Consider the following 26,174-nt stretch of genomic DNA (forward strand, 5'->3'; position numbering starts at 1 on the left):
CAATATTTTATAATAACTATAAATGGAGTATAACCTTTAAAAATTGCAAATTACTATGGTATACACCTGACATATAATATTGTAAATCAACTATACCTCAATTTAAAAATATCTTTATTTATTTATTTTGGCCATGCTGCATGGCATGCGGGATCCTAGTTTCCTGACCAGGGATAGAACACCGGGCCCCCTGTGGTGGAAGCACAGAGTCCTAACCACTGGACCACCAGGGAAGTCCCTATACCTCAATTTAAAAACAAATCAGCATTGCCAAAGCCATTTGCCTTTGCAATGTCAGTGCATAACAATGGTGCAAAACCCCGGTTTTGAACATCACCTTGAAAAATGTAAGTCTGGGGGACTTACATGGTGCCAGATGTGAGAGAGACTAGCTTATGATAGTAGATTGGAATATACAACTTAAAGGCAAATTATTAATATACAAAAAGAAATAGAGCTGTTAAGCAGATCTAATCTTTTTCACCCCGTTGGAAAGCATAGAGAGAAAATGAAATTGTCATGCAAAGATTCCTTGATGGGCATGTTCACTGTAAAGCTTAGAAGTCCAGCTTTGCTCCTTCCAGCTGTATGACTTTTCAGTGTCCATGTGGTATACCCTTTTTTTTTAAGATTTTTTTTTGATGTGGACCATTTTTTAAGTCTTTATTGAATTTGTTACAATATTGCTTCTGTTTTATGTTTTGTTTTTTGACCGCAAGTCATGTGGGATCTTAGCTTCTCGACCAGGGATCAAACCCGCACCCCTGCATTGGAAGACGAAGTCTTAAAGCATGTGGTATACACTTTCTATATACCTCTCTCTCTCTCTCTCTCTCTCTCTATTTAAATTTACATGGCTGAAACACTAAAATACGAAAAGGTATATAATTAAATGAAACATTTCCCATCTATCCTCTCATTCAGTTCTCCAGTTCCTACTGCCCACCCCCCCAAGGGACTACACTATGTTGTTTCATGTTTCCATCCAGTATCTTTATGAATATGTAAGCAAAGAAAAATATAGATCTTTATTTGGGGAGAGGATAAGTTTCTTAATTTTCCAAGTTGGAATCTTCATTAATCATTGGCCTTATTAATCATTATTTTTAATGATAATGATGTTGATAAATCTTTCCACAGCTCCCCATCCCCTCAGGATACGGTCCATGCTCCTTCCCATGGCTCCGTGGACCCTCTTGTCAGCTTCTGAGGACCACTTCCTCTCTTTGCAGCTCTACTACGTCTTTCAGTTCCTTTGAACGTGCTGTTCCCTTTGCTTGGAACATTCTTCTCTTCCTGAAACACAGCTAATGCCCCACCTCCACCCTGCTTTCCCTGGCTAATCTCCAACTCATCTTTTAGGTCTTGGCTTAGAATCACTGTGTCTGTGCCTGTCTCCTTCCATCAGCACCATGGTCTTGAACTCTCATAGCACTTAGTCATTCATTCATTCATTTCACAAACATTTATTGAGTGTCACGTACTTGCCAGGCACTGTTCTAGGCTTTTTTTTTATTAATTAATTTTATTTATTCATTTTTGGCTGCGTTGGGTCTTTGTTGCTGCACGCGGGCTTTCTCTAGTTGTGGCAAGTGGGGGCTACTCTTCGTTGCGGTGCGCGGGCTTCTCATTGCAGTGGTTTCTCTTGTCGTGGAGCACAGGCTCTAGGCACGGGGGCTTCAGTAGTTGTGGCTTGTGGGCTCTACAGCGCAGGCTCAGTAGTTGTGGCACACGGGCTTAGTTGCTCCATGGCATGTGGGATTTTTCCCGGACCAGGGATTGAACCCATGTCCCCTGCATTGGCAGGCGGATTCTTAACCACTGCACCACCAGGGAAGTCCCTGTTCTAGGCTTATTTACCACACTGTACTGTCACTGCCTCCTTTGATACTTCATATATATATATATATATATATATATATATATATGTTACTGCACTGTAATTCATACACCATCAAATTCACACTTTCAAGTGTGTAATTCAGTGGGTTGTTTTTTCTTTTTTGGTATATTTACAAGGTTGTACAACCATCACCATTATCTAATGCCGGAACATTTTCACCACTCCAAAAAGAAACCCAGTAGCAGTCATTTTCCATTCTCACCTCCCTCCAGGCTTTCTTTCTGTCTCAATGGATTTGCCTATTCTAGACATTTCATATAAGTGGAATCAGACAATATAAGATCTTTTGTGATTGGCTCCTTTTACTTAGTGTTTTCAAGGTTCATTCATGTTGTAGCATGTATCAGCACTTTATTCTTTTTATGGCTGAATAACAGTCCATCGTATGGATATACCACATTCGGTTTATCCATTCATCGGTTGATGGACATTTAGGTTAGTGTTTCTTCTGAAGCCCTATGAGAACAAGACTCTATATGTCTTTCTCACTATCGTATCCTAGAACTTAGTGCAGTGCCTGGCACTTACTAGAAATTCATATGTTTGGAATTCCCTGGTGGTCCAGTGGTTAGGACACCGCGCTTTCACTGCCGGAGCCCAGGTTTGATCCCTGGTTGGGGAACTAAGATCCCACAAGCTGTGCCACACAGCAAAAAAAAAAAAAAAAAAAAAAAAGAAATTCATATTTTGTTCAATATTAAAAAAAAAAGTGTTGAATGAATAGGAAAATCAAACGCTAGTTACATGGTTACAATACTTATTGATTATATATTTATCTCCCCAATAGACATCTGTCAAGGGATCTAGTATCCTCTTTTCTGCATGGTACTGAAATACCCCACTTCTTTCTTCAGGGAGGAAATTGGGTTAAATTTAAACTTTCTTGTTTTTCTTCAGATCACGTATTTGGATCTTAGGTGTATACAAATTCCCCATTTAGGCACTTACAGATAACTTCTTGGGTATTAAAACATTCTGTTTTTGCTACATCATTTCTCATACAGAAATCTCAACTTCCTTTGGCAGGGCTTTTTGCTCACTGCCTCCCCTGCCCTCAAAAGCACTCCATGCTTGCACATAGCCTTCCTCCTGTTTCTTTCCAAGCTGGTCACACTGGGACAATCAATACCTGTGACAGATCAACCTTTCTTTTTTTGGTTTTAATATTTCTTTACATCCTGTTTTGGCTCCTTGATTTGGAAGTATCTGGAGGACATTTAGGGCAAGGAAGTCAGGCCAGGGACTGGGTGATGCTCATAGCCAGCACTCAGCACTTGAAAAATAGTTGTTGAACCAATGAATGGATGAACGAACGATGAATCAGTGAGTGTGAATATGTGAGAGATACATATTCCAAAGTGCAGACTTGGTCAGCAAATATTTATTGAGTACCTACTGTGTCGCAGGCCCTGTGGTGCGTGCCAGGATAAATGGTAAACAAAACAGGGGTCCCGCCTTGGACTAGGGAGTTTCTAAAATCACTAGTTCTAGCTGTATTATTCCATTTCCATGTCTATATCTTTTCACTTTTTATCGTACACCTAATGATTTTCAGGATCACATTTTAGCTAAGAAATCTATCCATTTGCTTAAGCCCCAAATAGGAAGTTCTGATCTACTGTCAGCAAAATCTGGAGTCACAAGTGCCCCAGTGAAAAGTATCCCCGAAAAACTAAAAATCCCCCAAATGCTAAGCTTCCTGACTTTAGGGGTTCTAGGATGGGGAACTCCGATAGAACTGACAGCACGTCCACCAGAGGGCGCTGTGGGGGCAAATTTGTGCCGGGAGGGGAGCTTGACCAGTGACCCTCAAAGCCAGGTAGGCGCCTAGAGTAATTTTTATTCTTCCCTGCGTTTCCTTCCCACACCTCGAACCATGGTCGCCCCTCCCCCCATAGGTGGTTCCCCTCTGAATCATCAGCTACTTTCAGGGGCTAAAAGAGGGCTTTTTTGGAAAGACGCCTTGCTTCTGTTCCTGACGCCCCATGTCTCAGGCCACTCAGTTTCCAGGCGGGCTGGGTGGGTGGGTGGGACCTCTCGGGCGTCAGAGCCCGGCGCTGCAGGGGCCGCGAAGGGGTTAACCCGGCGGGGGGGGGGGGAGGGGGAGGGGGAGGGGGCGCGGGCGGCGCCTGCGCTCTGCTTCTCTCCATTGTCTCCACGGCGGCGAGGAGCGCCGGCGAGCGCAGCCCGGGACCGAGCAGGGCGGTGCGGCTGGCGGGGCAGGCGGCGGCGGCGGCTGCGGCTGGAGCGAGAGCGCTACGCCACGCGACCGCGGCTTCCCGAGCTCCGCCTGGCTGCCCAGCGCCGCAGCCCGCCCGAGGCCTGGAGGGGTCCGGGTCGCCGTCCATGGTCGCGGCGTCCTGAGGCGGGGGACGCGCCCGGCGCCCCCAGCCCTCCTCCGCCTCCTGCTGTCGGGCGGGCCGCCTCCTCGGGCGCCTCCCTGCGCCCGCCCGCCCGCTCGCCCGCCGCCTCCCTCCCTCCTTCCTTGCAGCTCCCCCGGCTTTCGGGGGCCCGGGGGCGGCCTGTGGCGCGCCGAGCCCGCGCCGGACTGCGCCTCTTTGGACCTTGAGGGGAAACATGCGTTTGGCTTGGATCGTTTTAAATTCTTAGTTTGGGATCCCCGCTCGCCTGCCTCTTCCGCCCGCGGGTTTTCTTTTCTTTTTTTCTTTTTTTTCCTTTTTTCTTTCCCGGTCTCCTTTTTTGACTCCCTCCCCCTTTATGCTCGCCCAACCCTCCCCCCGCTGCTGAGAAGTGGGGGAGGGTCTCGGCCTCCAGGTTCCCGCCCCACCGGGGCCCGGGCGAGCATGGGGGGCAAGCAGAGCACGGCGGCCCGCTCCCGGGGCCCTTTCCCGGGGGTCTCCACCGATGACAGCGCCGTGCCCCCGCCGGGAGGGGCGCCCCACTTTGGGCACTACCGGGCGGGCGGCGGGGCCATGGGGCTGCGCAGCCGCTCGGTCAGTTCGGTGGCGGGCATGGGCATGGACCCCAGCACGGCCGGGGGGGTGCCCTTTGGCCTCTACACCCCCGCCTCCCGGGGGACCGGCGACTCCGAGAGGGCGCCCGGCGGCGGAGGGTCGGCGTCCGACTCCACCTATGCCCACGGCAATGGTTACCAGGAGACGGGCGGCGGTCACCATAGAGACGGGATGCTGTACCTGGGCTCCCGAGCCTCGCTGGCGGATGCTCTACCTCTGCACATCGCACCCAGGTGGTTCAGCTCGCACAGTGGTGAGTCCGCGGTTGGTGGAGGCCTCAGAGGGTGGAGTGCAAGCGAGGGCGCGCCGGGGCGCCCCACACCTTCGCGCGTGTGCGAAGATTTGGAGGTGGAGTGCGCAACCTGGATCTGTCTGCCTTCCCCTTGGTTTCCGAAGCCAAGGGATGAATGGGATACCCACCCTCTAGAAAAGAGGCTTTCTGAGAGGCTGCGGAGCCGGGCGTATTAGGGCTTCAGGTGTTGGTTCACTTATGGATGCCTATTGAAGTCTCATTCACTGGCATCCCCATCCTCAGATCTTGTCTGGCTTATCGCAAGTCGGCCTCGAAGCTTTCTTTCTGCAACTGCTGCATTGTGCTTGCCTCACCGGTAACAGAGAGAGAAGGATCCAATTTGACCAAGCAGTGTCTCCTAAACAAAGGGTGTGAAAAAATTGGGGCCAAGTGGTGTTTGGATTAGGGCTCTTGCTCTTGCTGGGAGAGACGGGTGCCCAGGTTTGCCACCCTGCTGGAAATCTGTTTGGATTGTTTAAAGTGGAGCGGCTGCTGTCATAGACAGGTGTGGCCTGCTGGATGGAGGGCCCAGCCGGGAGCCTCCCTGGGAGGCTTTGCAGGACCAGGGCCCTGGTTACCCGTGCTGCATGCAGTAGCCTTGGCTCAATGACTCTTGCATCCCTCCATCTTTTTTCTCCCCCTCCATGCTAAGTGCTTGGTCTTCTGGGTATTCTGCATCTTTTTTTAACCAAGAGGTGGCATTTTATTGCCTGACTGTTGGCACATGTCAGGGGGAAAGGAGGATTCAAAGAACCTGGATGAATTCATTTTGTGAACTTCTGGTGACAGGTCAGCGAAAAGCTGGAGGAGGATTTCCCAGGCTGTAACAGGCAGGGCAGAAAAGGCACTGCTCGGTGCTTCTGGAGGAAAACAGGTCTGTCTGCTTAGCTAACCTGAGAAGCCAGGTTAGGCTTCTAGAAAATTGGTCAGAAGGGGTGTGGGGCCGCTATTTGCTAATTGGCAAGTTGCAGTGAAGAAGTTAACATATTCATACTCCTTTGGGAGACTTCAGAAAATTTAGATATTGTGTAGAAGAAAGATTGCTTTATGGAAGATTTATTTGTTGGATCACTGTTCTAGCTATTGTGAAATAGGGTAGACTTTTTGTATCTCTATTTCTGTAAACGGTCTTAATCTTTTTTTCAGTTCTTTAAAATAATTGTGAAATCATTTTTAGGGAGAATTAGTGACTAATTTAGGGTAATATTTGAAAGTGGCTTTCAATTGCTAGGATGGAAATTTTTTTTTTTTTTTTTTTTTTGCTACGATGGAATTTTAATCCCTGAACAGACCTCTAGATATCATTGGAGCTTCTCTGACCTGCATGCCTCCAACTCTGCCCTGAATGAGATGCAAGGCATGACTACCTTTGGTACTTTTAGACATTTGATCAGCTTTAGACATCTTTTTTTTTTAAACATCTTTATTAGAGTATAATTGCTTTACAATGGTGTGTCAGTTTCTGCTCTATAACAAAGTGAATCAGTTATACATATACATATGTCCCCATATCTCTTCCCTCTTGCATCTCCCTCCCTTAGACATCTTGAACTTAATAATATTTCTTATAAAATTTGGTCCAGAAGGAGTCAGGTGTATTTTTGAGATGATTGTAGTTAAGTTTTTAAAAGAACTGTCATTAGTGTCTGATTTTAAGCTGAAGAGTACTGTAAGGAGGTTCTCAAAAAGCACAAGTAGAAATTTTGTGTTGCAAAAATGTAATCTTATAGAGGTTTCTCTGGAGAAGGAGTTCCCTTGCTGAAATTTCTTGTCTGTCTCTTACTAGAAACGTCTTTTTCCTTATTCCACTATCAAGTTCCATGCTGGAGCTATGAGCTTAAAATTGGATTCCAAAACAGACTCCTCAGCTATAAAACCTCAAGTTTTTTAAATCTAGTTGTAGTGAGGTTAGGAAGAGCCACTGAACCAGGGACTACAGGAAAAGTTGGAGCATATTAATCCCTTGAGGGATTAATATTAAATGGGGGGCGCTGTTAATATTTTGGGTAATATAGTTGTTATAGGACCATCCTGTCCTTTTGCAGGACATTGAACATACCTGGCCCTGCCCACTCAATACTCCCACAGATTTCAAAGTGCTCTTGGTGGGGGCGGGGTATCGCCTGATTGAGAACCACCTCCTTAGGGATTTGTTGTTTTATTCAAATAAAGTAATTAGTTTTTCCTGTGCAGCTCATTTGAGAGGAACTTTGATATTTCCGCTCTTCTGCAATGGTGGTTCTATCTCACCTTCTGCAACAGGCCACAGGCTCTTCCTTCCAGGACATCCTCTTCCTCTCTTGTTTGTTGCTGTAAGAAGAGAAATTTTGGAGCCTTGGGGAAGGTCTCAGCAGTTTTCACTCTTGTGTCTTAAGAGTAGAAGAGTGAAGATTTCAGTGCACAGTTGACTAGATGCCTGGAAGTTGATGTGATGTTGTTGCTTGTGTTCTCAAGGTGCTTTTGGAACTCTTCATAGGCGCAGAAAACAGCTGTCAGTGAAATAAGTGGGGGAGTTCAGTGAGCTAGAGGCTTCCTCAAAAGGCGCGAGCTGATGTTATGTCAAGAGGTAGAATACTGGGGTCTCAGCTCCTCCTTGGAGAAGCTGTGACTTTGGACGAGACACCTCACCTCTCTTGAGCCTTGTCTTTGTTATTTTTAAAATACAAATACAGCCAGCCTGTAAAATTTAAAATACAAATACAGCCAGCCTGTAAAAGTTGCTGCCCAAATGCTGCGAGGATACACACGGTCACATTTGCCTTCTCTGGGCTGTGACCCTTGCACGCCCTATTTCCTTTGCCTGGAATGCTTTTCCTTCCATTCCGCCCAGGGATAGCCTTTTATGATCCCTTAGGGCTCAACTTAAATTTCTCCTTAGAGACCACTCTTAAAAATTGGCTCCCTCCTGTCAGTCTCTCCAGTCACTCGCCTGTTACCTTAATAGCACTTAACACATTGTATTTATCCATTTACTCTTTCTGCTTTAAGTTGACTAAATTTTAAGCTCCATGAGAGGAAGACTGTGCCTCTTGACCACTGTTGTAACTCCTGCACTCCATGTGCCAGGCACAAATATTTGTTGAGTGAATGAATTAGAGTGCCGTATGTTCATCGGCTCATTTAATCATCACTATAACTCTAGGAGGTAAAACGTTTTAATTCCCATTTTACAGGTGAAGAAACTGAGGTGTAAAGGGAGGTTAAGGAACCTACACAAGGCCAGATAGCTAATAGGTGGCAGAGTTGGGATTGAAATGCAGCTCTGCCAGCATCAGAATCCACCTGGTCTCTTAGCCATCACCCTCTACTGCCTCTCAACCTAAAACATGAGGAAGCTGGATAGCGTCGTGGAAATTGCACTGCTTGCGTGTCAGAGGGCTAGGCTCCTCCTGCAGTTAGGCTGCTAGTTAACTGCCTGTCTTGTGACCTTGTGCAAGTGAGTCATTTAGCCTCAGAGTCACCATTTCTCCACCTGTAAGATGGAGATAATACCTGTTCTGCTTACCTTGCCGGGTCGCTGTCGTGGTCTCATGAGATGGTGTTTACAAAAGCCAAATAACATAGAAATGGGAAGTGGTGTTCTTACAGGGACACTTCTAGAGTTCTCTGCCTTCTTTCATCTCTTCAGAAGTTGCTGGACAGAGAGATTTAGGATCGTGTGAACTCTTTCCCCGAAATGGAAGCTAGTGTTCTCTACTGAAATCTGACCTGTATTGTGGGGGCCGTCCATAATAAGAATGCCACTTGAGAAGAGCTGCTTCATAGAATCCGAGTAGAGTCCCTTCTTTTCCACATAAAATGCGTTTTGCTATAAGGTGTTTAACTCCTAATGGTTGGGTGGTATTCTGGAGGTCTGGTCATCCATTTGTAGTCCTGTTTATCTCAGAATACAGATTTCTAGATGTGGGGGAAAAAATATAGAGGCTCCACCGTGTTGGAAGGAAGAGGTTGCCTGTTTCCTGGGCCCTAATATAAAATGGCTGGTCATTGAGGTCTCCCTCCAACTTCTTAGTCAGATGCATGTATACACGTGCACGTGCAGAAAACGAAACTGTTCTCTGTTGTTACCAAGCCATCAACAGGGGCTGATAGATGGTGACTTTTTGGTAAGTCTTTGAACGTGCCAGCAGGATATCTCATGGGTTCTACTTTGCTGCCACTCTAGGGTTCTCAAGTGATTTAATTTTCTCTGTTCTTAAATAGGGAGAGTTGCCAATTCCATCGGAGTGGATCAGAAAGCCTCTTTGTGCCTCACTATAGGTGTGCTAGATGTAATGGTTCTCTCCATCGTTTCTGGAAAAGGAAAAGCATTCTGTGGCCTCCTAAGAGCATGATGGGTCCCTGCCCTGCAGAAGTTTTATTCTTAATGAAGACTGGGTTTTCTTGGAAGACTTTTTAAAAAGCAGAGTTTTTTAGCTATTACCATGAGGGCTTATTTTCTATAAAAGAAAAAAACAGTTCCCTTGAGGAGAAGATCGTTTCTTGAAGGTAACAGTTAATTCTGCCTCACTGGGGTTTGAAAGGTGTTGCAAGAAACAGTGGTTTCACTCTTAAAGTGTGTGTTTTATGGGATGTGTACATTTTGCCATTAAACAAAGACACACCCCAACTAGGTCACGAGGAATACTCTCTGAGCCAAGCCACTCTTTACCAGAAATGCAACTCCAGTTCCTTTTGGGGAAAGGAACATGCTTTGTATTTGACAGATGTGACATTCAACCCAAGCTTATTGGGCACCTACATTTTAGCAAACCCAATTTTAAAACTAAACTTCAATTTTGACAGTTTCAAAATTGGAAAAAAGTCATAGGGAAGTGGTGGTAACTTAAGCTCTTGGTTTTGCTCTTACTAACCCTTAAGTAGGGTGTGTTTTTAATGACTGGGTCACTGAGGCTGAGGTACCAAAATCTTGAAGTGAGTCCAAAACCTAAATGCTGTTCCCCATCTTTTAGAATGATGGATGTGTACACATTTCCATTTGTTTCTTTTCCAAGCTTTGCCACGGCCTTGTCTCCGTCAGATGGTTCCTGGTGATTATGGTGGGTGTAGGCTTGAGTATGAGAATGGACTTCTTACAGGCCTGGCCGTTTTCACCTCTGAATCTTATTTCCTTATAAGAACACAGGTTTATCCTTGAAACCAACAGTTGGGTTCCTGATTTGGATAGGCTAAATGGATGAGGGGTGCGTAACCTGAAGACCAACCCTCAAGTGCGAAGCAAATAAAGAACCAGGTTTAATCTGAAAGCCGCAGCTGGGGTACACTGTAGGCTGATGAGACTGCTTACCTTGAGATCTCCCTCGAGTTGTTGGAATTGAGAGTACAGCCTTCCTCTGTTGGGAGTAGAGAGGAAGGAGGAATTCGCTGTGCCCCGTAAAAAGGAGGCATGGCAAGAATTTATGGTGCACTCCCGGATCTGTAAGGAGAAGGAGGCAGATGGAGACAAGAGCTCTCCTGATCTCTGTGAATGGTTCAAAGGGTTTTCAAGCTTGACTCTGTCCAGTCTTCTCTAGGGTCTCATTAACAATGCAGGGGACAGGACCCCGCTCCCAGAGTTCAGGAGAATCTGAATTTGTAACAAATGATTCTACAAATGTAGTCAGAATACCGTCTATATCTGAAGTGCACCCCTACCATGGATTTAACTCTTCTCTCCATAAACAGAGAGAAAGAACTCTGAATTCTTTTCTCATGCATTCATTAGCATCACTTTCAGTATCACTAAACTAGTCAGATATTTCCCAGGCAGAATACATACAAATCTTCTTTTCTATTGCTCCCAGAGGGTAGATCCACCCAGCAAGAGCATTGTTCATTCTTTGGCTGTTTTCTTTTACATGGTACTAAGCATTTTTCTCCTACAGATAGGCCTGAGCCAATCTGCCTTGGTCCCGAGTTGCTCCGAACAGAAGGTAGTTGTGGCAGTGTCCCCTATCCTTGTGCTACAGAAGGGCTTCCTGAGTTACATCCTCTTTCTTATATCCCCAGCTAGACAAGTACAAGATCTCAGGATGAATCCAGACTTTAAAGTGGACAAAATACCCTTTTTTTTTTAGCTGACTGAAAGTATGAGACTTTGTGTGTGTGTGTGTAGATCTGTTGAGCTAAGATATTCATTTATTCAACTGAGATTGAGTGCTTCCAGTATACCCAGACCTGTGCTAGGTGCTGGGAATGTATATTTATTATGAAGGTGATTGGCATTACTTTGTTCTTTCTAAGAATTTTTGCTTCCCTACTCCTTTAAGAGAAAGTCTGAATATTGCAGCTTGTGGAAGATCTTACCTTCTTCATCAGTTCCTCTGTTGAATAAACAAATTCAGGCGCTTGTCCATGAGGCTGCTACATGGATGATCTCCTCTCTACTCTTCACTCACATTATTCCTTGTTAACTAAATCCTCTATCTGGGCTGGGGCAGGTGATCTTTTCTTTGTGGTTCCAGTCAAGTGCCTGGTAAGAAGAAATTCCTCATATGTGCCAATATAAATGGTCCTCTTATCTTCTCAATGAAAATATCAAAAGAAAAACTGTTTTTTCATTATCTTTGACTTCAGTATCTTTGTCATCCCTAGAGCCACTTTTCTTTCTGGTCACTGAACACTGTTTTCTAGAAGCCTGATCCACCGCCTTTTAAACCCATCTCTCTAAAATTTATCCCAGGCCGAAATGTACATAAGGAAATGTAAGAGTTTTCCTCCTTGGTCTTGTGTTTGTCTCTGAGCTCCACGACATTGACACTTTAGTGCTGTTTTAAGTAATTTTTAAAGCCTTGTTTATGATAGGCAGCAGTAGTGACTGAAATGTCATTCCCCCCCTGGAATAATTATTAAATCTGTGTTATAGTTGAGTATTTTTTTGCCCAAAGTACAGAATGTAGGGAAATGTTCCATGCTGAAAGACTTTATGCAGACTTTGGCTGTAAGGTGATACCTTACTCTCTGAAGGATAATCTTTGGAGAAACCCCTCGTTACATTTCGGCATCTGTGGTCCTTTTGGTCTTGATGAATTAGACTCTGCATAGCGTGCCTCCAGCTTGCTGGTTGGTAGTACTTTCAGCCCTCTACAAAGGGTAATTGAATAAGCCATGCTTCAAAAGGAGTTGTTCTGAAATTAGCCACCTCTGTACTGTACAGTATCTTTTAAGGTCAAAGTTGATTTATTATGTGTGGGAGAAACTTAAATCTAGAGTCAATCCAGATGATCTGAGACAGAGGTAGGAGGAGAATGCAGGACTGAGACTCCAAGACTCCAGCCAGCTTGGTCATTTTGCCCATATTTCTCCAGTCTCTGGAGATCTTTTCATTTGTTTCCCTCTCAAATACCACGCCCCCCCCCCACCCCCGGCCCGCACTGAGAAGGTGCTTTTCCTTAGAGAAAAACTAAGAAATATTAAGACTCTTTTATCTTGATGCCTGCTTAAGTACTCCAGGAATCCTACAGGGATTTGAGGGAGCCCTTGGGATTCCAGCCTAAACCAATGAAGTACTTGGTCTACCATAAATACAAGTGAGCTTTCTGTAATATTGGTCTATTCTCTTTAAATCATACGCACATTTTTTTTTTGCGGTACGCGGGCCTCTCACTGTTGTGGCCTCTCCCGCTGTGGAGCACAAGCTCCGGACGCGCAGGCCCAGTGGCCATGGCTCACGGGCCCAGCCGCTCCGCAGCATGTGGGATCTTCCCGGACCGGGTCACGAACCCCCGTCCCCTGCACCGGCAGGCAGAATCCCAACCACTAGCGCCACCAGGGAAGCCCCCATACACACTTTTAATGCCCCCAGAGGCACAGCACCACCTAAGTCAGCTTTTCAAAGAAACTTTGTGGTAACACTGCCCACTACTGTGATAAGCATTACGAAGTATGACACGTATTATTAGATTTCCTCAATCCTGGTCAGAAATGGCTAAAACATTCAAAACTATTGCAGCCAGCCCTGGCGAACTCTGGTAAGTCCAAGGCCTATGCCCAGGGCTGGCTTGCAAGTTAGCTGCCTTCCATCTTAATATCTGATGAGCCCAGTCTTGTTGGCTGAGTTTACTGCATCCATTTCCTACCTCCTCTCAGCCCAGAGGCCAAATGCAATGTAAAAGGATAGTGAATCTAAGCATCTCCAGCATTTGGAGGTATAGGAATCTCCTATGAAGTGACAGACCTTTGAGCAATAGTATTATGAGCTGTTCTGTTTTTGCTGTGACTTTGGGAAACCTTTGGATTCTTCTACTGAACATTTGTTTGGAAAAAAAAAATCTTTTTAATGCAACGGTGGAGTCAGAAAGCAGCCGCTCCTTCTCATAATAGCATTTCTCACCAGGGGAATTTTTGGTAGCTTTTGGAGGAGGGTTTTGAGTAGGTTGTGGAAGATAAATCCCTCGGTTGAACATAACCAAAGGCTGCCATATCAGAACTCTGGTGCTTTCCGTGCTGACAGCAAGCCCTGAATTCAAAGTGCAGGACAGCAGAATAGAATAGGGAGGGCTGTGCTCAGTGAACTGTCCCAGTAGCATGACCAACGAGACTGGCGTTTCAGCATTCAAAGTCAGTTCATTAAAACACTATTGCAGTGTAAAAGGATCATGAAATGGAGGCCCTGGGTCAGAGGGCCCAAGGCCATTTACAAGAACAACATCATATTTCTGGATTAAGGGATGGCTGCAGGCCTAACGATGAGAATATAAGAGCCACGAGTGTGCCTCCTTTTTCCATATTGTGAAATGGTGGCATGGTGCTTGGCACTGACTGTGGGACTACCTCACATAGAGAGGATTCTACAGAGTCTGTGCTCTGAAGAATTTAGGTCTAATAAAGCACTTAGAATGTTTCCCAAAGTGAACAGTTCACCCAGTGTCTTTATAGGATGGTGAAAAGGGCATGCTGGAGATACTTAGAGTTTAGAACAAGCCAGGATTATAATACCAACATCCAAAATGCCTGTCCCCTGGGTTTCCCTGGTGGCTCAGTGGTTAAGAATCTATCTGCCTGCCAACGCAGGGGGAACACAGGTTCGAGCCCTGGCCTGGGAAGATCCCACATGCTGCAGAGCAACTAACCCCGTGAGCCACAGCTCCTGAGCCTGCGTGCCACAACTACTGAAGCCTGCCCGCCTGGAGCCCGTGCTCTGCAACAAGAGAATCCACTGCGGTGAGAAGGCTACACACTGCAACGAAAAGTAGCCCCCGCTCACCGCAACTAGAGAGAGCCCGCACGCAGCAATGAAGACCCAATGCAGCCAAAAATAAAATTAAAAAAAAAAAAGCCTGTCCTCAGCCTCTCTGCCCGCCGGAAACTGAGTTTTCACTGTTTCCAACTTCAGTGACTTAAGTACTTCTTAGGTCCTCATGTCTGAGCCACGTCTTACGTAAGCTACAGACAGAGGAAAGTCTAAAATGTTATTACAACTGTTGAGATTTGCTTTCCTTTGGAAAGTCATAGTTGTGTCCATTCTGTGTTTTCCTGGCTTTGTACTTTTCTTCAAAGCCTCTTACCAGTTCCAAGTCTCCAGAGCTCAATAAAGGGGAACAGGAAGCCAGCGTTTGATGCCTAAGAGCCAGCAATAACTAAGAGAAAAGGGCAGAAGCATGGAACTGGGAGGGGGAGTTCTGGGCCTTGAAGGTATCCAGGTCTCTAGGATTATAGATACATCCTGCAGAGATGACTTTAACCAACTTCTTCAAACAAGAAAAAAGCAGTAGGAACCTCTGTTCTGAGAGGACAAATTTCCCTTAGGTTATATAGTGGAGGCTCAACATTTTTAATTGATGGCATAATTACAAAGTATCTTTTACATAAGAAGCTCAAAACAATTAAGAAAAAAGTGATAAAAAATTACCACTTTTATAAAAGAGCAGGAATAACTTTCCTCTCTTTTCCCTGAGGGTCCCCAGGGTACATCTTGTCATGGGATCCAAGCTGGATCCTGACCCTTCCTTTTCCTGTCCATTCACATATATTAGATGAACTCTATAAAGTTTCAGTCCTGTGACTGTAAGATGGGAGGGTCACAGGGGTTTGTGCTATTTCAATTTTGGTTTCACTTGCACATTTTAGGAAATCACATAGTGGTGTGATTCTGAATAGGAGTTCTTGTCTCTTGGAATCTTTTCAAAAAATGAACTATTTCAGGCATGCAAAAGAGATAATGTACTTACCTGCCAAGCAGATTAATATTGGGTTGGCCAAAAAGTTCATTCGGGTTTTCCCATAACATCTTCTAACTAGAACATTGCAGATGTAATTGTATGGAGCTCGCTCAATTCCTATTTTTCTCCTTCCCTTCCCAAAAGTAACCACTGCCCTGACTCTCCTGTTGATCATCCTGTATGTGTTCATACTTTTCACTGCCTGTTTCTATCCAAAACAGTATTTAACTTATGTAAACTTTATAATGTCTCTATCCTTTCATATCTCTGTTTATAGATATAACTCAAAATGGATGTGAGATCTGTAAATCCATTGTACTATATGCTGCTATAGCACATTCATTTTTGCTGCTCTAGTCTATTGTAAGAATATACCACAGATATCACCATTTATCAATCCATTCTCATCAGTGGATATTAAAGTTATTTTCAGTGACTTCGAGGATGTTTTGCTGTTTCCTTGTATACTTGAATGAGAGTTTTTCTAGAGTACATCCTTAGTCTTGAGATAGCTGGGTCACAGGCTCATATATATACCTTCAACTCTTGATTAAATATTGCCCAGTAGGTTGCCAATGTGCTTGTACCAATTTATACTCCCCAAATAGCATATTTTCACTTGTTACGTGTTCTTGCCAAAACTTGATATTGTCATACTTGAATTTTTGGCAAGTTCTGGTGAGTGTGAAATGGTATATCGTTGTGATTTTTGTTATTTATATACTTGATATAATACATATTTACATATAATTAATATACTGATGTATATTTAATCATCATTCTTGTTCATGTCTTTTATCCATGTTTATATTGGATGGTTCATCCTTTTCTTACTAGTTTGTATGAATTTGTGTTTTTATTTCATTTTGTTTCCAGATATACATCTGTATATCCCAGTGTATGGGTTATCTCTTTATTCTCCTTGCGATTTCTTACGGTTAACTTACCTTTAATATAATTGAATATTCCAGTGTTTTCCCTAATGGCTTGTGCATTTTGTGTCCTAAGAAAGATTTTTCTTTCCTTGAGGTCGTAAAGATTATTGTCTTATATTTTCTTCTAAAAGTTTTAAAATTTTGCCTTTCATATTTGAGTCCTTAATCTATGGAGAATTAAATTGTTTGAATGAAGATAAGGATATATTTTCCTTCTTCCATATGAATAACCAGCTCTCCCAGCAGCAAGTGAGGAATGGTAAAGTCTTTTCCTACTGATTTGCAAAGCCGTCTCTATCAAGTTTCAAGATACCTCTATCGGGCTTCCCTGGTGGCGCAGTGGTTGAGAGTCCGCCTGCCTGCCGGTGCAGGGGACGTGGGTTCGTGCCCGGTCCTGGAGGATCGCACATGCCGCGGAGCGGCTAGGCCCGTGAGCCATGGCCGCGTCCGGAGCCTGTGCTCCAAAACGGGAGAGGCCACGGCAGTGGGAGGCCCGCATAGAAAAAAAAAAAGAAAAAGATACCTCTATCAAAATATCAAGTTTCCTTCCAGGCGTGGATTTGTTCCTGGGCTTTTTATTCTGTCCCATTGGTCAAGTTGTCTATCCTTGTGCTAATACTTTCTTAATTACTATAGTTTTGTCTTGCTGTGTAGAAGGGCAAATCCTTTCATATTGTTATTTATTCTCTTTCAAAGCTGTGTTGTCTAAATAAAGCTTTCTAGGGACAAATAAGGGAATCCAGGTAGAATCAACAAAATGAAGTACAGAGTACCAGGAACTGCTCTGTTTATAGCTGGGGTTTTTTGGTTTTTTCTTTTTACGGGTACGCAGGCCTCTCACTGCTGTGGCCTCTTCCGTTGCGGAGCGGAGCGCAGGCTCAGCGGCCCCGGCTCATGGGCCCAGCCGCTCCGCGGCACGCGGGATCCTCCCAGACCAGGGCACGAACCCGCGTCCCCTGCATCGGCAGGCGGACTCTCAACCACTGCGCCACCAGGGAAGCCCTATAGCTGTTATTCTTAATGAGGACATCTGGCAAACCGACCCTAATGGACAGTTTCACATTTTTTCCCCTACTATATTGCACAAACAGTAACATTTCCCCATGTCTTTGTATTGCAAACAGCAGAATAAACAGTTCCGTATGTTACAGATAACAACAATAAAACAACAGAAACTGCTTAGCTATTTTTGGCGCTTTTTGCTTCCAGATAAATTTAAAAATCAGCTTTGTCAACTTCTATGGGGGAAGAACTGTTAGGATATTTACTGGAGTTTTATGTTGAGTTTAGCAATTGCCGTCTTATAAAATTGGGTCTACCCGTGAACCTGATGGGAACGGACTTACAGATGTAAGAATAAAATTTTTTTACATTTTTAAAAACTTTGAAATAATTTCAGACTTACAGAAAAGTTGCAAAAAATGCAAAATAAAAACTGCATTTCTGTTAGCCAGAATCTTCAAATGTTACTGAAAAGACAAATAGTCGAATGTCCATTAAGTTCTTAACTCTGCAAAGCAGCTTAAAGTATTAATAAATAAAACATCTCAAGTCTGAGGAATCTACATGGACCTGTTCTTAGGAATGGGAAAGCCACATGAACTTAAAGTGACATGGTGTCTGAAGGGTGGCTAGCCCTAATATGGAGATCTACTTTCTTCAGAGTTGGTCTGTATCCTTATGTGATTGGAAATAGATCAAGTCCCAAGCTCTGCTCCCACGGTATGTGCTGTGATCTCATCTGATGGAAGAAGGGCTTCTTGCCCTTCAATTGAGAGTCTCAGACAGCTGGAGCCTGGGTAGTTCAGGTCAAGTCTGCCTCAGTATCACCTGAGAATGTCTTCTGGAGGCTTGGCTTGGCTGAGCCAGAGGTGCCTGCATAGGAGATGCCAGCCGTGAGACACCCCTTCTTGGAAGGCAGCTGTGCTCACCAGTATACCACTCACGCACACGTGAAACCGCTTCTTAGGAGAGGCAGCGTGGCGTAGCGGTTAAGGTTAAGTGAGGCTTATAATAATTATATCTATCATACAGTACTATTGTATCAATTAAATGAGCTTATAGGCATATCCACATCACTCAAAACATTGCCCAGCAGATAGTAAGTGATCAGTGAAAGCAACCTCTTATTATTATTTGATGTCTCTGGGTAAAGCTTAGTAATTATCTAAAGATCTTGAATCTTTTTTGTTAGATTTACCCCTGGGTACCTTATAGTTTTTTGGTTTATGCCGTAAATAGTATTTTTAAAATTTTTTATAATTATTTCAGGTTTCTGGTATATTTAGCAGACTTGTTGAACTCTTATAGGTCTAATAGTTTTAATGGAAAGCATCTACAGAGAAAATCCAAGAGAATCACGTTGGTAAATAATAACTGTTCTGTTTCTCCTTTTCTAATTCTCTTGTGTGTCACTCCTCTTCCTTACCTTAGGATTGCTGGCAATTTCCTCTGGAAAAAGTTTATTTGACTCTATAACCATAGGCATCCTTGTTTTCCTCCTATTAAAGGAAGTGCTTCTTGCATTGGAAGCATTGTGTATGTTTTCGATGGCTAGCCTTTATTTCCTTCTATTCTTAATTTGTTAAATTAAATATCACAAATGGTTATTTTATCAAAATTTCCCTTACATTTATTCACATCGTCCTTCTCCTTTAATTCATTACTGAGGTGAATTGTATCAATAGATTTTGTAGTGTTAAACTATCGTTATATTCTTTAAATAAACCCTACTTGGTTGTGATGTGTTCTATTTTTATATATTGCTAGATTTAATATGTTAATATTCTACTTGGGATTTCTGCATATGTTATAAAATTTCACTCATAATTTTTATACTCTCTTTTTCTTGTTATTAAGATTAATGTAACCTTTTATAAGGCAGTTAGGAGTGTATGTTCATTTTTTTCTCAAAGAGTTTGTATAAAGGTGCAGTAGAGTTCTGGCTGCAAACAGATGGCACACTCCAATTTAATTGAACAGACAGTTTACAAAGGTGTGGCCAGGATTAAAGGAACTAACAGTGGATGGTGAAGCATCTGGAGACTGGCCCCAGTGGGAAGTTCTTATAACACCTAGATCTGAAGTGCATGGGGAGGGAGCCATTACCAAACATGATGAGAACTGTAACCCTGGGAGAGGTGTCCCACAGAACTGTGGACTTACATAGGAGAAAGGAACCACTGCCATACCATGGCAAAGCGCAGAGAGCACCAGGTAATAAGTACCCCCAGTCTCTCTATCATCTTGTCCTCAGGTTTCTTGATTCCCATTGGCCAAATGCAACAGAAGTTTGGGAGGCAAGGAAACCGTGTCCAGACTTGTTATTCTTCTGGAGAGAAGGCTAACAGAGAGGAAAGTGGATCTGGAAGAAACAGATAAAGGCAAAGGAAATACCTGTATTTTGAATGCTTGGTGGACCTTACATGTAGAATTCTCCTGTAAAACTATCTGGACCTAGGACTTTTTTTGTTGAGTAGGCTTTTATCTAATGATTCAAGTTCTTCAGTGTTACTGGCCTGTTCAGGTTTTCTATTCTTGTGTCATATATTTCAAGACAGCCTCTGTGTCTATCTCTATATTATGTCCCCCTTTTCATTCCTAATATTATTTGTATGTTTTCTTTTTATTCTTGATAAGTCTTGCCAGACCTATTTTTTATTATTTTATTTTCAAAGGAGCATTTTTTGGTTTTGTCCATTGCCTCCCCTCTGCCTGCCACATTTCATTGCTTTATACTCTTAACTGTATTTTATCTTTCCTTCTACTTTCATTGGGCTTACTGTTCATGCTTTTCTAACTTATTAAGTGTACCCTATGCTCATTTACGTTTTAATCTCCTTTTCTAATATAGTCATTTAAGGCTCTAGATTTTTCCTTTGAGCACTTCTTTAACTGGGTCCCATGATATTTTAAAATATTTATTTTTTGGCCGCATTGGGGATTAGTCGCGGCATACAGGATCTTTCATTGCGGTGTGCAGGCTCTTTGTTGTGGCACATGGGCTCCTCTCTAGTTGTGGCATGTGGGCTTAGTTGCCCCGCGGCATATTGGATCTTAGTTCCCTGGCCAGGGATCGAACTGGTGTCCCTTGCATTGCAGGATGGATTCTTAACCACTGGACCACTAGGGAAGTCCCTGGGTCCCATGATATTTGATCTGTAGTGTTTCCTTTATCATTCATTTCTAGGTATTTTCTACTTTTTAGTATTTCTTTGATTCGTGAGTTATTTATAAGTATATTTTAAAATTTCCAAAAAATTTTAAGTTGGCCTCTAACATGATTGCATTATAGTCACAGAGCAGTCTCTATAATCCTGATTGGTTTTTATTGATGCTTGATTTGTGGCACACTGCATAGTCAGTTTCCATAAATATTTCATTCATGCTTGAGAAGATTGTGTTCTGATTGTTGGGTGAAATTTGATTCTGATATCCTTAGATCAAGCTTATCAGTTGTGTTGTTCAAATCTTCCTTATCTTACTAAATTTTGGTGTTCTTGATTTACCAGTTCCTGAGAGAACTATCTTAAACTCTCTCTGACCATGGCTTCGCCAACTTCACTTCATAATTTTGTCAAATTTTGCTGTGTGTAATTTGAACTTTTCTCAAGTATATGGTTGTTTAGAATTGTTTATGTCCTTCTGGAGAATTGCTTTTGTAGAGAACATCTTTATCTCTAGTAATACTTTTTTCTTTGGTCTATTTTCTTTCGTATTAATGCCAGCTTTCTTCTTGTAACTATTTGCTGGTATCTTTTCCTGTCCTTTTATTTTCAGTCCCTGTTTCCCAATGTCTTAGATGTGTCTCCTGTAAATGACAGATAGTTGGGTTTTTTTTCAACCTAATCTGAGACTTTTTTTTTTTTTGGTGCGGTACGCGGGCCTCTCACTGTTGTGGCCTCTCCCGTTGCGGAGCACAGGCTCCGGACGCGCAGGCTGAGCGGCCATGGCTCACGAGCCTATCCGCTCCGCGGCATGTGGGATCTTCCCGGACCGGGACACGAACCCGTGTCTCCTGAATCGGCAGGCGGACTCTCAACCACTGCGCCACCAGGGAAGCCCCCCTCAACCTAATCTGAGACTTTTAATTTGCAAGTGTAATCCATTTTTAAAAAAATATATTTATTTATTTAGGCTGTGCTGGGTCTTAGTTGCGGCATGTGGGATCTTTAGTCGTGGCACGCGGGCTCTTAGTTGTGATATGCAAACTCTTAGCCGCGGCATGCGGGATCTAGTCCCCAACCAGGGATCGAACCCGGGCCCCCTGCATTGGGAGAGTGGAGTCTTACCCACTGGACCACCAGAGAAGTCCCAAATCCATTTAAAAAGTATTCTGAATACCACTATATGTTAACTTAATATCTAATTAGTATAAAATATATTATTTAATATCTTATTAAATATATTGTTATTTAATATGTTGTTTTGTGTTATGTACCATATGTTTTGTTTGCATTTTTCTCCTTTCCTGCCTTCTGTTAGATAACTTGGGTTTTCTTTATCACCATCTGGAAGCTTTCAATTCTTTTAGAGGCTACTCTTAAATTTTTGGCTTGCATACTTGAAAAAAAAATCTAATGTTAAATCAGTATCTCTGCTCTCTTCCCAAATAAAAAAGAACCCACAGTTTGTCTTACACATTGTTGAGATTCAGTATTTTTTTTTTTTTTTGTCTGCTTTGGGTCTTCATTGCTGTGCGCGGGCTTTCTCTAGTTGTGGTGAGCGGGGGCTACTCTTCCTTGCAGTGCGTGGGCTTCTCATTGCAGTGGCTTCTCTTGTTGTGGGCTCTAGGTGCATGGACTTCAGTAGTTGCAGCATGCGGGCTCAGTAGTTGCAGCATGTGGGCCCTAGAGCATGCAGGCTTCAATAGTTGTAGCGCATGGGCTCATTAATTGCGGTGCGCAGGCTCTAGGGCATGCAGGCTCAGTAGTTGTGGCTCATGGGCTCATAGTTGTGGCTCACGGGCTCTGGAGCACAAGCTCAGTAGTTGTGGCACATGTGCTTAGTTGCTTCATGGCATGTGGGATCTTCCTGGACCAGAGTTCAAACCCGTGTCCCCTGCAGTGGCAGGTGGATTCTTAACCACTGCACCACCAGGGAAGTCCAAGATTCAGTATTCTAATTCCACTTCATTTTTGTACTCTAGAATTAGTTGTTGCTGTTCTTATTTGATAAAGTCTGCTTGTTTGGAGTCACCCACCTGCTTAGCAAATTCTTTGCCTACTGTTCCTTCTTTCATCATACTTCATCCTTCTGAGTTAAATTTCCTTCTTCCAGAGGTAGGTGTTAAGTTTTTTTCAGTGAGAATTTATTAAGCATAAACACTTTTTTTTGCTTGCAAATTAAAAAAGTGTTTTTATTTGCTGTAACTATTGAATGGTAATTTAGCTGGGTATAAAAATCTGGGTTGGCAGTTATTTTTTTCTCAGCAGTTGGACAAAGTTATTCTATTTCATTATCTTTTGGCATCTGATATTGTAATTAAGAAGTCTGATTCTCACATCTTACAGTTAATTTGTTTTTTTCTGTTAGCTGCTTTACAATCTTTTCTTCTTCTTTTTTTTTTTTTTTTTTGGTTTTTTTTTTTTTTTTTGCGTTATGCGGGCCTCTCACTGTTGTGGCCTCTCCCGTTGCGGAGCACAGGCTCCAGACACGCAGGCTCAGCGGCCATGGCTCACGGTCCCAGCCGCTCCGCGGCATGTGGGATCCTCCCGGACCGGGGCACGAACCCGCGTCCCCCGCATCGGCAGGCGGACCCTCAACCACTGCGCCACCAGGGAAGCCCCGCTTCTTCTTTTTTTAAAAAATTATTTATTTATTATTTGGCTGCGCCAGGTCTTAGTTGCGGCATGTGGGATCTTCATTGCTGAGTGTGGGATCTTTGTTGCGGCATGTGGGATCTTTAGTTGTGGCATGTGGGATCTTTAGTTGAGGCATGCAGAATCTTTAGTTGCGACATGCAGGCTCTTTGTTGTGGCATGAAGGATCTAGTTCCCTGACCAGGGATCTAACGCGGCCGCCTGCATTGGGAGTGTGGAGTCTTAACTGCTGGACCACCAGGGAAGTCCCTATAATCTTTGCTTTGTTCATGGTATTCTGCAAATTTACTGTTGTGTTGTGTGTTCAGGGTTTGATTTATTTTTATTTTTCTTGCTTGCTATTTGTCCCTGAATCTGAGAGTTCATGTCTTTCAAAGAATCTGAGAAATTCTCAACCATGTATCTCTTCAAATTTTGCCTTTGTTTTATTCTCTCCCATCTTTCCTTTTGGGAATCTTAGAAGTCATGTATTGGACCTTTTTCTTCTATCCTTCATGTTTCTTAAACAGTTCCATATTTTCTAACTCTTTATTTCTGTATGCTGCACTCTTGGTAATTTCCTGTCTCTACCTTTCAGTATAGTAATTCTTTCTTCACCTGTTTTTCAACCTGTTCATTGAGTTTTATGTTTCATTGAACTACATTTTAAATTCCTTGTGGGTTGTTTACTTTTTACCTTCAATTGTGTAAAAAAAATTTTAAATGAGTAAGTCACCTTACCTTCATGGTTTGTTTTTCTCTTTGGGAAAGTAAGTGCGGTTGGCTAGCTGCTTTCTGTTCTCTTTCTGCTCAGAAATCCCGTAAAGCCCTATCACTGGCATTACACTGTGGAGCAAAGAAGCACTATGAACAGGGAAGCAGGAAGCTGTAAGCCCATCATCATTTTGTTCTCTACTCCCAGAGCAAGAGCAGCTCCTGAGTCATATAGGGAAATCTTTGAGCACTGTACCTCTTGGGGGCCCACAGCTGTGGCAAGGATCTGTTTCTATGGCAACAGAAGACTTAACTCTTCCTCTGTACTCAGGATATGCAGAGGGAAGTTCCAGGATAAACTTTTAGAGCTTTCCATTTTCCAGGAAGCCTGGATTTATTCTCTTTCTTCTGTCCTGTATAGTAGCACTATGCAGTATAGTAGCCACTGGCCACCTATGGCTATTTAAATTACAATTAATTAAAATGTAAAACTTCCTTTGAGTCACACTAGCCATATTTCAAGTGCTCAGTAGCCACAAATTGCTAGTGACTACTGTAATTGGACAGCACAGATAGAACATTTCCATCATTGCAGAAAGTTCTATCGGACTGTGCTGTTCTGAAGTCTTCCATAGTATTCTCACAGTAGACAGAGAATTGGTAAGTGTGTAGTTTCAGAAAATAGATCAAGTGAACCTATTGATAACCAGAAACTAGAAGGCTTTCTTTAGAGTTATCACCATTCTGTACTGTCTATATGTGGGAAGAATTCAGAGAGGGTATTGCATTCTGAGAATGATTTGCGGGATGAAATGGTAAACCCAAGCCTACTTGTCTTACCTGTAGTTTGATACCACGGGAAGAGGGTAAGTAGAGAGGTGAATGAACCTGATGTTGAATAAACTTTGGGGAACATGGAGAAAAATTACTGCATGGGTCTATTGATTTTATGCAATTGTGATTAAACTGAGAATAGGGACGATGGGTTCATTAGTGACTGGAGATAACCAGCCCAAGGTCTTATTACTTGAAATTTGACTCAGGTTGGAAATTCCCTGTAGTGAAATCATCTTTCTCCACCCCCTTAAATTGCCATCTCATTCTCCTGAGTTGCAGTAGAACAGTTAAAGATTCTCAAGAGAAGAAAAGAGGTACCTTTTTCCTCCAACCCCCCCTCCCCCAACATATACACACCCACACCTTCTTCAAATTTAGCAACATTTCACAGCGACTGAACTCAAGATAGACCAAAAATAAGAACAATGTGGGTCATACCAGCCTGGCCCCAACAGGTTGTGAAGAGAAGGAAGAGCCAGTGACCCCAACCTTGTTCTTTGCCTATGACAAAGAACTGCTAAAAAAACGTACTTCACTCTTTATTATGGAGCTCTACATGGACTCAGAATCCTTCTCAACACAGTACTTGGGTCCCCAAGTCAGACTAACTAGCTGAAGTTGGCATGCGAGACTAAACCTGTTTACTGTTCTTTGTTAGGGATTTGAGGTTTGGAGTTTGCTATTCTGAGAAGGGACATTGTTCTCGTTGATTGCAGAGTACCATTATGAACCAAATATGGTAGTTGAGGAAGTTTTTTTTTTTTTTCTAATTCTATCTGGAGTATTCATGGCTCATGGTATAGAGTAGGTACCCAAATAAAAGTTGTTCATTGAAGATACACATGGAAAAGGAAGTTAATTCTAGAGGTGAAGATAAAGGTAATTTTTATGAGAAAGTATCCATTACTTATTAGTTCATCCTGGTGGAATTTGTAGGGTAGCTTGGAGTTGACTTTCTGGAAGAAAATTAATCCAAAAGAAAAAGATGGCTTGTAAGACAACTGGGAAGGATTTAGAAAGAATTCAGAGGCAGCATTTGTAGAAGAAAAAAGAAGAAACTGTAAAAGAGAAAAATGTCCTATAGCAGGTGAAAAGTTGGAAAGGACGAACTAATAGATGCTCTGCAGAAATAGAGAAGTTAACAGACCTTTGTGGTTTCCAGGTTAGCAGTTTTTTGTTTTTCAAGCAAATCTGGAAGCATGGATTCTTCCTGGGTTTTTTTTCCTGATCACAGAAATAATCAGAATATTCATTGTAAAGATTTCAAACATTGATGTATTGATAGAAAGCAAAAGTTCCCCATAATTCCTTTGGTATGTATTTCTCCAGATTTTTGCCCCCGTGGACTAGTAGATATGTTTAAAACAGTAGAAATCACATTCTGCTTATCTTGTTTCGCAACCTCTGTCTTTTTTTTTGTTTGTTTTTTGTTTTGTTTTGCGGTATGCGGGCCTCTCACTGTTGTGGCCTCTCCCGTTGCGGAGCACAGGCTCCAGACGTGCAGGCTCAGCGGCCATGGCTCACGGGCCAAGCCGCTCCGCGGCATGTGGGATCTTCCCGGACTGGGGCACGAACCCGT

The 26,174-nt window shown here is 43.1% G+C and overlaps 1 protein-coding gene across 2 annotated transcripts in view; it reads left to right on the top strand.

Annotated features, from left to right (window-relative positions):
• Window positions 1–4,079: 4,079 nt before the first annotated feature.
• The window catches only part of ZNRF1 (zinc and ring finger 1), a 99,860-nt gene continuing 77,765 nt past the window's right edge, over window positions 4,080–26,174 (top strand). For both annotated transcript variants that reach the window (XM_082676437.1, XM_082676438.1), the window contains exon 1: window positions 4,080–5,131. In XM_082676437.1, the coding sequence (XP_082532563.1) occupies window positions 4,708–5,131 (424 nt within the window). In that variant the 5' untranslated portion in view covers window positions 4,080–4,707. The remainder of the gene's footprint in view (window positions 5,132–26,174) is intronic.

The sequence above is a fragment of the Grampus griseus genome, assembly GCF_964374135.1.
Source record: "Grampus griseus genome assembly, chromosome: 19".
Classification (NCBI taxonomy): Eukaryota; Metazoa; Chordata; class Mammalia; order Artiodactyla; family Delphinidae; genus Grampus; species Grampus griseus.